Source organism: Haplochromis burtoni, unplaced genomic scaffold (genome assembly GCF_018398535.1).
Source record: "Haplochromis burtoni strain Fernald_Lab_line unplaced genomic scaffold, NCSU_Asbu1 Contig_85, whole genome shotgun sequence".
In the NCBI taxonomy this organism is placed as follows: domain Eukaryota; kingdom Metazoa; phylum Chordata; class Actinopteri; order Cichliformes; family Cichlidae; genus Haplochromis; species Haplochromis burtoni.
The window spans coordinates 287,743-301,300 of NW_024582446.1; the positions used below are offsets into that span (position 1 = coordinate 287,743).

General features: G+C 40.3%; 1 protein-coding gene across 2 annotated transcripts in view; it reads right to left on the minus strand.

Moving 5' to 3' along the window:
- Positions 1 to 1,644: 1,644 nt before the first annotated feature.
- slc25a21 (solute carrier family 25 member 21) overlaps positions 1,645 to 13,558 on the minus strand; it is an 86,067-nt gene continuing 74,153 nt past the window's right edge. For both annotated transcript variants that reach the window (XM_042222372.1, XM_005925987.3), the window contains exons 5-11: positions 11,028 to 11,094; positions 10,156 to 10,215; positions 7,207 to 7,314; positions 6,931 to 7,095; positions 5,144 to 5,325; positions 3,572 to 3,624; positions 1,645 to 3,167 (exon numbers count right to left, since the gene is read on the minus strand). In XM_042222372.1, the coding sequence (XP_042078306.1) occupies positions 3,106 to 3,167; positions 3,572 to 3,624; positions 5,144 to 5,325; positions 6,931 to 7,095; positions 7,207 to 7,314; positions 10,156 to 10,215; positions 11,028 to 11,094 (697 nt within the window). In that variant the 3' untranslated portion in view covers positions 1,645 to 3,105. The remainder of the gene's footprint in view (positions 3,168 to 3,571; positions 3,625 to 5,143; positions 5,326 to 6,930; positions 7,096 to 7,206; positions 7,315 to 10,155; positions 10,216 to 11,027; positions 11,095 to 13,558) is intronic.

Consider the following 13,558-nt stretch of genomic DNA (forward strand, 5'->3'; position numbering starts at 1 on the left):
TGCTCAGGGATCGTAGTGTTTCTTTGACCGTATGTGAACCACATCACAGAGACGAGATGTTCACTCGCTGTACCAGCCAGCCATCACGGCCACCCTTTTACCATCCACCATCCATCATGAACGGCAAATGATAGTTAAGTCTCTGAGTGGCATGAAAGAGTCGTTACACGCTCTGTTCTTTACCTCAGCCGACACACAACAAGGCCAAACAACTTTTCCTTTCAACTAAGCTACATGAACTGCACACAGCCTTGTTAGTCTAGTCTGACTCACAGAACAAAATTAAAATGTGGTTGTCTTAATTGACAACAGTATTCAAAAAACAGGAACAGTGTGTTTTCTAGACAGGAGGAAGCTTCTCGAAAGTCTAACAATCCCTGCTCTTGTAGTTTAATGTTGGTCAGCTTTATGGAAAGAGAGGTCTAAAAGGCGTACTTAAAAAAAAAAATAATAAGGGCAGACACGTGTTTACAATTAATTAAGTTGAGTCTGACTTCAGTGTCATATGGTTATCTTTACTTCTCCGCATGCAATTAGAAGCAAGACAGCCATTTACAGAGTAACACTGAGCAGAGAAAGTAATACCGGCTGAATACAGGACTTCATGCGTGCTTCTGCTCAATGAACACTTTTAAAAGCAGCTGACAACAGCCAGAATGTTTTCTTAATGTCTTAAAACAACAACAGTGAGGAGACAGGTGAGCAAAATGGAAAAAAATAAGTGCCGTGTTTTTAAAAATCACGTCTGGTGCCGTGTCTTTGTGTGTGTGTATGCATGGCTGACTGCTTTTTACCTACAGTGTAAATTGCAGACATTTTAATATACTAATCATTAACCACATTTGCACTGGGAAAGGCAGGTAGAGCCATGCCCAGGTTGCAGCCTTGTCAAAGCGGAGCCACTGAATTGAGATGTTACAGATGAGGGTGGGAAAATCCATAAAAAGGGCGCAAAGAAAATGACGTGAGGGAGACTTATAAGATTTATGATTATTGCAGTGTGCAGGGAATTCATGGTAAAGTTTCACAAGCTTTTAAAATACAGATACAGATTCAGAACTCCATTACATAAAGGACAGGTTAAGCGCTTACAATTCCATCAGTCTTCAAGCCACAGTTGTTAGTCTCTCACCGCGGGCCCCTAGGCAAAAACTAGGAGCCGTTCCATTTTGGCAGAGAGTGACTCCCACATTAATGATGAGCCAACGTGGCTCACTATACCAGCTACCAGATGAAGTTAAGATGAGTCTCTTCGAGAAGCCACTATGCCTAAGGCTGTGCAACAGGTGTGTGTATATATGTGTTTTTGAATATTTGTATAAGAAACAGACTGAGAGAGAGAGAAAGAGAATGTGTGTGGTAACCCCCTCGATCCCTGCAGCCCCATTTGAATTCTTGGGGCTTGTTATTTTAGCTTGCACTAAATGTTCGAGCGCTGACTACCCGCCAGAGAGAGAAAGACTGACACTAAGTTGGCTACGAAGCGCTCGGATGACAAAAAGGAGAGTGATGAAGTGGCAAACTGTAGAAAGGGGATATTCTTATATCGATGCCAAGATGAAACGGTCCCAGTTAAGACAAAAACAACAACACGAATCTACTGTTACAGGACACGCAACACACAATTATACAGTGACGAAAATGTGGGTTCATTTTTTCTTTTTATTTGTTACCAATACATGAAAGAACTGTCCAGTTGTTGTTTTTGTTTTGAGGTTTTTTTTTCAGGAAGGTCTTAAAAAGGAAAATCCACACAACATTTTATCAATAAAACCTTGAAAACATATAAAACTCAGATTTTTTTTTGGAGGTACATTAAAAACAGAAGAATCCCATCGAATACTGTCCATTTTCATGGTGCAGGGTGCACCAAAACCTTCATATTTTCCATAGCACTTTTCTTGACAAAGCCAGAAAATGATTATTGAAAAAACTGAACTGCATGTTAAATTGTTGTTGTTGTTTTTTTTTTAAATAACGTGGAAAACAGGAAGCTCTCAAAGGTGTTGACAGTTTTGTGACTGATTGTCTCAGGCAGGACGGTTTGCCCCCAGCATCCAGTATAATTATGGAACGACATCAAAAGAGACTCTCCGCGTGCCTTTGCGATGCCATGGGCTTCTGGTGCCAAGTTTGATCCGTGTATTAAGAACAAACTGGCAAAAACATATGCATTAATAACTTTTGCAATAAGCTTTCATAACGCCAGTGTTCTTTTTAGACATTAAAACACTATTTCTGCTAAGGCTCAGTAGTACACGGATGAAGATAGATGTAATCAATCAGCAGACTTCCAAGGAATCCTCCAAAAGTTGCAGTAGCACTGGGAGCAGTGCTTTGCTGCACAATGAGGTGTTCTTGAAGGCTGCTGAATTTAAATTTAAATATGATTTCTACTGTTTTATGCACACTATGTCTGAACTTCCTGATTGCATCTTGTATTTGCATTTATGAATACATATACCATAAAAAGATGAATATGTATATATATATTATAATGTGATAAAATAGGAGACTGGAGATTGATCGTTGTACAAACTCATCTTAATTGAGGATATATGTTCAAGTATAGCTGTAAATAGACAGAAATCAGGATAATCATAAAAATGCCTTCACTCTATTTTTGGTGTTTTATGTCATTTGAACACATTTCAAGTATTTCTATATAAATAGAGTTCATATTCTGAAGCGTTCAGCTCAGTCTACTTTGTCTTTGTCTATTTAATCTGTGATTGTTGCACCAAACCAGTGAGATGAGCCCAAAAAAGTAGAAAAACATGAGAACTACAACCAATGAAATGTGAAAACACTATGTTAATGCATGACTTCATTAGGAACACTGATTTGTCAATGATTTTAAACTCAATGAAGACTATTTTCAGGTATTAGAACAGTTCCTTCAGACTCAAAATGTGTTGTAGCATTTTGAATGTGGGAAATGAAAGCTGCATTTTAAAACATAATATAATGCTGATTTGGTAATTTGAGTTTTTTGTATTCAAGATAAAAAAAAAAATCAAATTTATTCCGATATACTCTGATCAGGTAACGATACTTGCAATAAGGCACAGTTCACAAGGCACCATTGTGGGGTTCCCTGTTTTGTTACCAGTTTCTCTGCAGCCACTCAGACACATATTCATAGACCAACAGCATTACTGCTCCACCTGTGAGAGAATATAAGAGAAGTACCCGTTGTGAATTTGATTTTCAGAGGCTTTACTTCCTCAGTGAGTTTCTGAGAGCAGGAACATGTGAAAAGTTTGTAGCACTTGTTTACAAAGGAGGTGGACGGTATCTCTAGCTCACTGTATTTCCATTTAAAGCTTATTATTGTGGAATATTATGTAAATACTGTTCCTTGGAATCTGCTGAGAAGGAAATAGTGTTTGCTACAGCCTTATTTCACTGGAAGCACTGCATGCAAAGTTGAAATGCTAATATGCTTAAGGGAAGGCTTTTTCTTGCTTAATCGCTCTCTTCACCAGCCTTATCTGCTGCAACAGGTGTGACAGATGTGAGGATGACAATGATTTCAATATTAACACGAGGAATTTTTTTTTTTTCTTACCTGGTCCAAGCCTCATTATCTTGGGAACCAATCCCTTGTATAGTGCCAAATACCTGCAAAGAAAGGAAAGAAAAGCTGTAAGGTGTTAATGTGCAAAGATTTTAGCTAGAATCCAGTATATGTAAATCGTTTCAGTTTGCGTAATGGCTGTGCTGCGATGGAGTTGAAATGTAAATTAGTGCAAATGGAGTGGTGGTGTGTACATTTTAGACTGCACATAAGTACTTCTCATGTGTCCTACTTCATATGTCAAATCTAGCACAACTCAAAGGCAAATTTTAAACCTCTGACATCACTTCATTTATTAAATATCATTTTAGATGCTTTGCAGATCTCAAAGAAAACCAATGAAGTGAACTCATACACAGTGAACTCTTGTGTATGATAATCTATTATCATTTGATCTAAAAAAGAAATTCAGAAGCTGCCTAGCAATTCATGAATCAAGCCCCAGCTTTATTAGATGTAATGTATGCAATGCATCAATACTTACAGTTTGCTATTATAATAAGCAAGTTCTGAATAGAGTCATTTTTACATGATAAATCTATTTGTTTTTGGAAGTGTTTGACTGATCTGAGTCCTTCCATATGCTGGTTGTATACATGCGCCTGTGCTCTTGCTTGTGAATGCATGAATGAGTATACATGTGAGAGCCTGTCTGTCTGTCTGTCTGTCTGTCTGCTGCGCTGCCTGTCTGTCACTCCATCAGGTATATAGGGTCCAGCGGCCAGCGCTACCGAGTACCTGCTCCTTAATGCATTCAAGGTGATCAGTGGCTGTCCGCCTCCGCCTCGTGCTCCCTGTCCCGCTCCCTGCCCCCGCCACTGATGGCGTTAATAAGGCTCGACCCACTTCCTCCCTGGCCCTCTGTCTGATTAGATTGACCTGTGGAGCGCCGTGCGGCTCGTTAGGGTCTGCTTAACGACGTCTCCCATAGGGACCACTAATTAGCTGGGACTGTGTTGTGTTAGAGAAGGGGACTGGATGTGGCGGATGGGGCACCATCCATGCACCCCTGCAACGACAACATTTCAGTGCCATTCTTGCAACAACCTCTATACTAACAACATCCACTAACTACAAACATATCGCTGGCCCTTGTCTAGCGGAGCAGCATGGGGGAAAGTGGAAAGCCTGAGGCAATTGCTAGCATAACATACATCTTTCCTTGAAGCTTCCATTTAGAGCTGTCATTCTTTGAGGCATGAAAATATGTTAACATTTACTAAACAACTGACAGGCTGCAGAAATGTATGATCGTACTCATGGGGAATACAGCCCAGAATCTAACATCATTATTTAGTTTCCATTCATTGGATCACAGTTTTGCATGAAGCTATTCGTGCTTTTTGCTGTATTTAGTGTAGGAAAGTCACTCCACACAATCAAACCCTGCTAACTTGTAGCTCCAGCTGGTACATTTGTCTTCTCTGACAGCCAGTTTGGCAGATAACCAACTATCGACTGCTAACAAAACAGACAGAGTGGCTCATTAATTCTTGAATGAATCAGCATTCCAGCTTTTGTCCCGAACATCCCCTGTTTTTCTCCTCCCACATTTGTCCATACCCCTCTTCGCGGTACACTAGTGCCATGGTCTGGAAGCAGGTGCGGTACTTGATCTCTCCTGGCACTGGCTGGGGGCCCTGGATCCGGCTCTTGGCAACATCGAAGGGAATATTCACACAGGAGGAGATGGTCCCAGACAACAGGCCGATGGTAAACTTGCGCAGGAACTCTAGGGTAGGGTCCTGAAAAAGGAGGAGATAAAATTAGGTATGCCTTTTTAAGGGTGACACTTATATTTTTAAAGTGTGAACCACAGGGTTAAATTTGGTCCCATAAAACATAAACAGCAAATAGAGCTTTTGGAAATAAAAAGGAAAGTAGTGACAGGGAGTTGACAAAGTCAGCGCTGAGACATTATGTGTCTACGTCTATGAGCGAATGTGGGGGAGAGCATGAGGGGACTTGTGCATATGATTGCAAAGCTTGCATGAAAGCCCTGATCATTTTATGGTAGCGGGGGGGCAGATTAGTGCTTCCTGACTGCAGTGCAGCATTCTGATTGGCTGAGCAGAAGCACATGTTCACCGGGGAGCCAAGACAGAGGATTTATAAACAGGGTTCATGCAGGCAGACTGGGGAGGCATATGGGGACAATTTGGGTAATTGGGCTGTGACTCGGCACAGGGGTATTACTGTACCAAAGAAGCCCAGACTCAGAGAGCTCTGACAGCTAATTGGCCAGGATATTTTTACAAATGACAGCAGCCTCTCTGGTCCAGGCCTTTCTCAAGCGGCTGGACACCCTGAGAGCCATGGTAAATCAACAGCTAATCCCACTTTTTCTATTTTTTTCAAGTGGGATGTGGAGAAGGGGGCAACGTAACTGTGGCCTAAGTACACCCATCAACCCACTTCCTAACAGCCTTAAGCAAACATCTCCTCACACATTCACTTGTGAATGATGGCAGTGTGCTATCTGCCTCCTCTGTTAGTCAAAAGGCCACATGAGAGAAACCTGGACTCGACAGTCTGAATTCGACTGCAGACAAGTTTGAGTTGCAAGTTCATTGCTCATGTTGCTGACACAAGGCCTTTGAAGAAACACCACTATCAGTTCAGCCTGTGAATTGCACAACGTCCACAATATTTCTGCTTTTGCTGTCTCGACAATGGCCACTGTTAGCATCTAACAAACAGGATCGCTCCATCAATGTGCATCGAGACGGATAATTCCCAAAAAGCAACTGCCACAATCTAAGAAGGGAGCTATTTGAGTCATCCAGCCACATAATTATCATTCACAGAAGATGACCACTTGGTTTTCTGTACATCATGCGTCATTGGAAAAATGTTGAAAATTTAGCAGAGCCTGGCCTCCCACTGTAACCCTCCTCTTGAAAATAGTACAGTTGTCTGCTTCCAATTAGTTCATTGGAGTTAATCTAATGCTCCAGTTTGCACATGTGGAACTGGCGTATGGTAACGTTTCCATTAAACAAAATTAACTTTTGTTTGGGCCATCAGGAACTGCCGGATGTGTAATCTGAAACTTTGAGGATGTTATGAAGAGCAAACAGAAGAGGTATTAGTGGGGCTGATCTTACAAGTCCTCTCTGATTTTTGCTTCCTTCCCTCCATGCCAGTCAGGCTAACTAATAATACTGTTAAATACATTTGGTATTTCCCTGTGGCAAGGTTGTTGGCACACATGCATATCACATAGCCTATGGATAGCAAAAAAACTAGGTGTAGTCAAGGTTACCAATGTCAAAGCAAGGTTAAAGTGGTTTGGAAAAAAAACCCAAAACAAGTAAGTGTGTGATCATAGATTATGATTGGCATATTACCGGGTTGGTAGGAATAGCGTCCTTGACATTGAAGTAGAAGCCAAAGTAGATCATGTTGAAAACTCCATGGCGCCCCAGTGTTGATGTTAATCCTTTATTAAGGCCCCTCAGTCCAAAGCCGTCTGACTTAATTATCCGTCTTGCTTGGGCAAAGGAGGAGGGTTGCTGTATTGGAAAGATTGAATTCGAAAGAAACACATGTGAGCAGATTTCTATGGAAAGATGTGTAGATTACCAATATTTTACACATTATGACAATATTTGATTTCAGTCAACCTCTTTGAAGGAATCCCTGTTGGCCTGGAGACTGACTTTCACCACCTCGAATGGATTGATCACTAAAGCCTCAGTCAAGCCAGAACCAAGCCCTGCTGCAGACAGCGCCTAAAGGGGAGTTGGACGTGATTTAGGACTCAGAATGTGGAGATAATATTTGGGTAGAGACCGAGCAAACTAGATAAACTGATGAAGACAATGAAGAGTGACAACGTGTCCGGGTTTCAAGAGCTGCCGTTGTTATTTCATTTCCAGAAACCTGAGTCTTTTTGTCTTGTCTAAAATATGTATTCGTCACAGCCATCATTGTTACTTCTTGACAAATGCTTTAAGACGCCTGTGTTTATCATCAGACAGAATGCCAGATGACAGATGGGAATGAGAGGAAGGTGAGTAGAAAGTAGGAATGTGAGCAAGGTAACAAACTTGCACTGAAGAAGCCAAAAAATTATTTTCTGCTTTCATTCATCTCATCACAATCAACATGCACTAATGTAGCACCGATTTTATACAACTGGCTGTTGCAACACTGCATGTACTTACATTGGTCTGTCTATTTCTGCATCTAAGTGTGTGTGTACATGTGTGTGTGTGTACATGTGTGCGTGCATGCGTGCTCAGAGCGAGGCGTAATGGGAACATGTCAAGAACGTGTCTATAGCTCATTACTCTTCCTGCCTCTTTATCCTGCTGTCAGAGCCCCGGGACCCATCCTCTCAGACATGCCTCGCGATGTTTACACAGCCAGCGAGCCACGTTTTAATTCCTTATTTGTATTATTACTGTGTGTGTCCTCATTAATCAGAGTGAAGGCATTCAGCTGTGCCATGCTGAATAGGGGGGAAGAGAGAGCACCATTCACAACCAATCTGTAATTCACTTGCACTAATGATCTGATGTGATTACAGTACTTGATATGCGAGGGCCTCTGGGGGGAATGGGGTTAGAGGTACTTGAGGAAGAGGAAGGGGTGGAAAGAAGATAGTCAGAAGGAGGCATAAGAAGAGTGGGAAGAAGGCATGATGAATGGGACAGGTAAACATTACTGCAGAAATGGCTGTAAAAACAAGATGAGGATATTCTCCACGCTGGGGCGGCTTTGACACTGAGCTACAGGTAAGCCATCCATCATGGCTGACACTTGGCTGCCACCTGAATAGGTGGTGTGCGGTGACCACACCCCACCAATACAAATCTTTCTAGCTTAAAACTCTGACTCAATATAACAGAAAATCAATTACTCAAGAAGGATGAAACCTCTTCTTACCTCATGGCCTGTGGTGTAACCAGTCTCCAGAATTAACAACCGCCAAGCAAGTTGGTCAAGTTGGTTTTAAAGTACTGTGTTAAATATTAGACTATTTTGGCTCTACTTCCAAACATCGGGGTTTGAAAGAAGTGGTGACTATGAAGTTTTGTGGGTTCATCTTGACTTTAAGAGGCAATCTGTGTTTATGTCCAGGCTATAAAGAATCCCACCTGCTTAACTTGGGGATGAAGAGAAAAAGGTGCTACGATATAAACGATATAATCCCAGTGGGTTGTCCCAGTGTAGCCACGCTGTGATAAAATAACATGATTAAAGTTAACTAAATGGGGACTTGAAATTTTAATACACTGATTTTTAACTACCTTTTTTCTCGAATTGGGATTAGTTGCTGTTGGACGTGCAGTTGAGGTTGGGTAAACGATATTATCTGATCAGCTGTCTCAGTTGTTATGAATTCAACTTTTAGATCACTAGCATGTCACAAACTTTGCTGGACTCCTTTTGCTGTTTTAAATTGTAAGGTCTGACTTCCCATATGGCTGAGCTTATTTAAAAATGACTGAATGTCACAGCAGACAGGCTGTATTGTTACCGCCATAGCTTTTCTACTTGCTTTACATTCATTGTAGAATTGCAAAGTGATTTTTCGTCTGTGTCAGCAGTGAAGGGGCACACTCATTTTGTTTGAATAAGCATTAATCAAATTGTCAATGGACAAACCAGACTGCAGATTCCAGGATTATACCGAGTGCAAGCACTATGATTGCTGTTGTGACTCCAGGTTACAGATTTGGGTTGTCTTTTATATTAACACAGCATACAGCATGGGCAAAACGCAGCACCTGCCCAATGTTAAGTCTGCACCGTAGTCTTATGGTAACTGTTGCTGTTATGCAACATTTAGCTCCTTCCTATCTTCAATTTAAAAAAAAAATCTGAATAGATTCTCACACAGTGTGAGTCAATGAAATGAAAACAAAGTAATTATTACTTGTGTAATTTAAAAAAAGCCTTCTAATAAGATGCCAGTTATACTGGATTAACACATACGTAGCAGCACCGAACAAACGCTTGTAGTTTTTGTGGCTGCTCTGTTGCTGGGAATGAAGCTCATAAAAGCAAAGGTTCAGCCAGAGACATGGAGTCATTAGTGCCACACTGATCACAGCTGATGTCCCAAACTGAGTGCCAACTACATATAAATGCTGCTTCATACATTTAAATACTAAACTGAGGTGAAAGTGGAACATTCAGGGTTTGTTTCAGAAGTTCTGAAAATGACATTGACAGCTACATAAATGACTAAATGTGTGCTGAATTGCTCGCACTATGCCAACAGTATTAATTTAAGCTCTGGAAATCATTTCATGTTTATCTTGTCCAATGTGTGACCAAGATAAAAAACACAAAATGAGTAAGAATTTCCCTTCTAAACCTATTCCTGCATTACTAAAAGTTTTACATGAAACAGCACTGAAAATGAAATGTTAACAAGGACATTTACATCTTTATTAATTCATTTGCCTGGCAAAATTATTCTTGGCATTTGTCTTTGTTTTAAAAGCCTTTGGCAGGTGAGCTGTTTTTATACTCTAAAACATTATTCCAAATCCGGTGTGCGTGCGTATTTATTTTTTCAAGTGAGAGTGTATTCAGGTGTCCCTGGATGGAAGACTCACCACACCGGGAGACAAAGGGGTCAAATTCAGCAACTTCTTGTACTGCTCAAAGGTGAAAAACTGCAGTGGGAAAGATCAGGATAAAAGCGCTGTCAGAAAGTGACATCTGTGCACACATACACACCCACATATGGTGTACATAAAGAAAGCTACCTTAAAAACACACAAAAGGAAAGGGGGAACTACATGAAGATTGCATGTATTTAGTAAACGAACATGAAATGACGGTACGCTTTGAATTTCAGACCTTGATCTTTGTGGAAAGACAAAAGTCTCAAAAGCAGACAGATCCACGGATCTGTTTATTTGACCAAGGGCAAAATGCCAGCAAGACTGTTTTAATCGGAGCTTTAATTTGTTTTCTGGCTCCAGACATTTCTCACCACCTAGCTTTGTTCTCAATGTGAGTGATTACCCCATCTTCTCAGTGTGAGTGCTTACTTTTAAAGTTCACACATCCTTGTTTCCAGCATCTCATTACAGAGGTGTTCTATGCCAAGCATCAGGGCCCTCTGCGCCACCCACCCCCCCGCTCACCCCAATCCCTGTCACCCCATTACACGTTAGCTCCAAATGCTAAACCTCATTACAAATATCCAAAGATGGCTCTCAAGAGATGCCTTTCTTTCAAATGCTTGTAAGTCAATATTTGGAAGACCAACAGAACGAACAGGAGTGGCTGAGGAGGCAGACATGGCAGAGGGCGTCATGTGTTTAATCAACACGTGTGTACCATGTTAGAACGATTGTGGTTTGAGTGTTTTCATATGGGAGTGAAGCAGTTTGCCAAGAAACCAGATCCTGAGCGTTGCATCATATGCCGAGAAGCTCTGCGGCCGTCAGTGAACAAACGGCCATGTCCTTTGTCTCACCTTGACTGCTCTCTTTGGTGTCTCTGCCAGAATAGGAGGTAGGATTCCCTTGTAGAATCCAAATACTCTGTAGAAAGAGAAAATAAAATGTTTCTCTGGCACTGAATTCGACTTAAGTTTTTGTAAAATGTTAGTTTACTTTTACATTGTACGTGTAGTGTATCAACACTACACGTACATCGGATCAACCAAACTGCTGCTGAAATATCTTCTAATACACTGATAACTTTACATCAACTTATTATTCATCGTTGTAATGCAATACAGCTCAACACCACAGCAACTCTAACTTAGGATACAAAGTACAGATTGCATAGGATTTAGGAAGTTTTAGTTATGCATTTTGCCATGTTCCAAGACAAGTTTCAAATGGCTGCTCACTGATTTTCATATTGTATGGAAATAAATGGAAGCCAATGAACGTCAAAAGGCAGCGTGGTGCAGTGGACAGCACTGTCGCCTTGCATCAAGAAGCTTTAATCCACTATTCAGGGCTATGCATGCTTGATAAAGACTTGGCTTTGCGTGATGTCGCAGTGACTTGCTAGTCAAATTTGAGTTAAGGAATTCATACAATGTGCAGAATTCCTGTTTAAGGTTTATATAAAGGTTTAAAAATCACAAAGGGATTGGCGTGACATTTTCTCTTCCTCCTTATTCAGCAAGGCACATTTTCAGATATACTTTCAAACCACAAACCCTGGTAAACATGTTCTACATGAATATGCTGAGGAAATGATTTAAGGGTGTTTTTTCAGTATTTGATACGTTGGATATTTCAGAAGCAGTAGCTGTATAATTTTAGTCAATTTGGTCGTTTGCCTGTGCTCGATCATACATCCAGCCATGATTTAAGGCAGAGTCAGAGCCAGGAAAAATAATAAAATGATACAGTGAGTTATTCATATTGAGATGTGTGCCTACATGGAACACAGGCTATATTTTGGAAAAGCCAATTTTATGTAATGCCTTCACCAACTAAATGAACAGATTGTTAAATTAGTCATTAACACACTTATTGGGTGCTTTTTTTGAATTATATACAAATCTCTTCTTAACCTTTCCATGCTGTGTTCAGATTCACTCAGATTCTTGGATATAAGCTGAGTTACCCTCTCATAGGTAAATGCCCCTTTGTAACCAGGTGAGGTATGTTAACGGCTGATGGAAAAGTAACAAAAGAGCACATATATAGATTCACACGAATGTCTGACTGGTTTTTGATGTACACATGCAAGCGGACAGTAGTAGGCTTTGTTTTGCACACTGCATGTTTCGTATACATTCAGAAGTGCACACACATGCATTTCCCACAGCCTTCAGTTAGGTCAAAACATGTTAGAACATTTAGGACATTTGTTTGAACTGGTCTAGTTTACACTAATGGGGCCAGATTGACATATTTTAACTTTTTCTTACTAGTTGTAATATGTTGTTTTTGTCAAACTTTACCACGTGTGCCACAGGCTCCAGGTCTAAAACGCAGCACATCTGAAGCATCGGATACTTTGAGTCATTAGCTTTTGTGTTGATAGCAAACTGTTCCTGGCAACAGCTACCTCTCCTTCACTATTATCATTCCTAAATGTTGTTTTAAGGGGACTGTCTTGAATTAAAACAGGTAAAACAGGTTTAAATCTTCAAAGAAGGGAAGCAGCAGAGGCCACTACTCTTATACTATCAGTATAAAAGACAGGACAGGTCAGGACATTTTTATCCATAATAAATCAATCAATCTGAAGATGGGGTTATGTATGTGTAATTGCGATAAATATTTCAATAAATATTTTGTTTAATTGCCGTGCAAAGCTCAGGGCAACGATGTGTAAACACATAACAAACGTGTTGCTATGGAAAAACTACATTCTTTTGTGGTCACCACCCATCACAAGCTTTTTAGATTTCCCGCTTCCTTGTTTATTTACCATTGAGATATTTTCCATGATACAAATTCCATTCATGGAAAATGCAAAATATGCTCTTCGATCACAACGTTTCAAAGCTTCCTCTGTTCAATTTTTTTGTTGCTACCTTGCTTCTTGAAAGAACACTTTCAAATGACATCAGTGGTTATTGTGAAACTGCAAGATGGCCTTAATAAAAAAGTTTCATTCAGCTGTTTTCTTTTCTTTAAAAAAAAAAAAAATACAAAACAAAATAAATATTCCGTGGCTAGTTATCTGTGCCAGCTCTGACCTCGAAAAGTGAAAACACACATCAGTGAATCAGAGATGCACATTATGACATGCCCTTCATTACAATGTGGAATACAAGTCATTTTGAAGGAATAGTTACCAGAAACCTGATGGCGTTCTGAAGATTTACTTCTAAAACTCAAGGCTGATATTACAAAGTCTTTGCTATGCTACAAAATAAGAATTTCTCTTTCTCGACCTGCAGATAGAGACTCAAGTAGAGGCTCCAAATGTGGGTTGATGCACAGCTAAAAAAAAAAAGGTTCAGAGAAAAGACACGATTTACTCGGTATTTTGATTTAATAATAAACACTTCTCAGTTGTTTCAGGAAATCA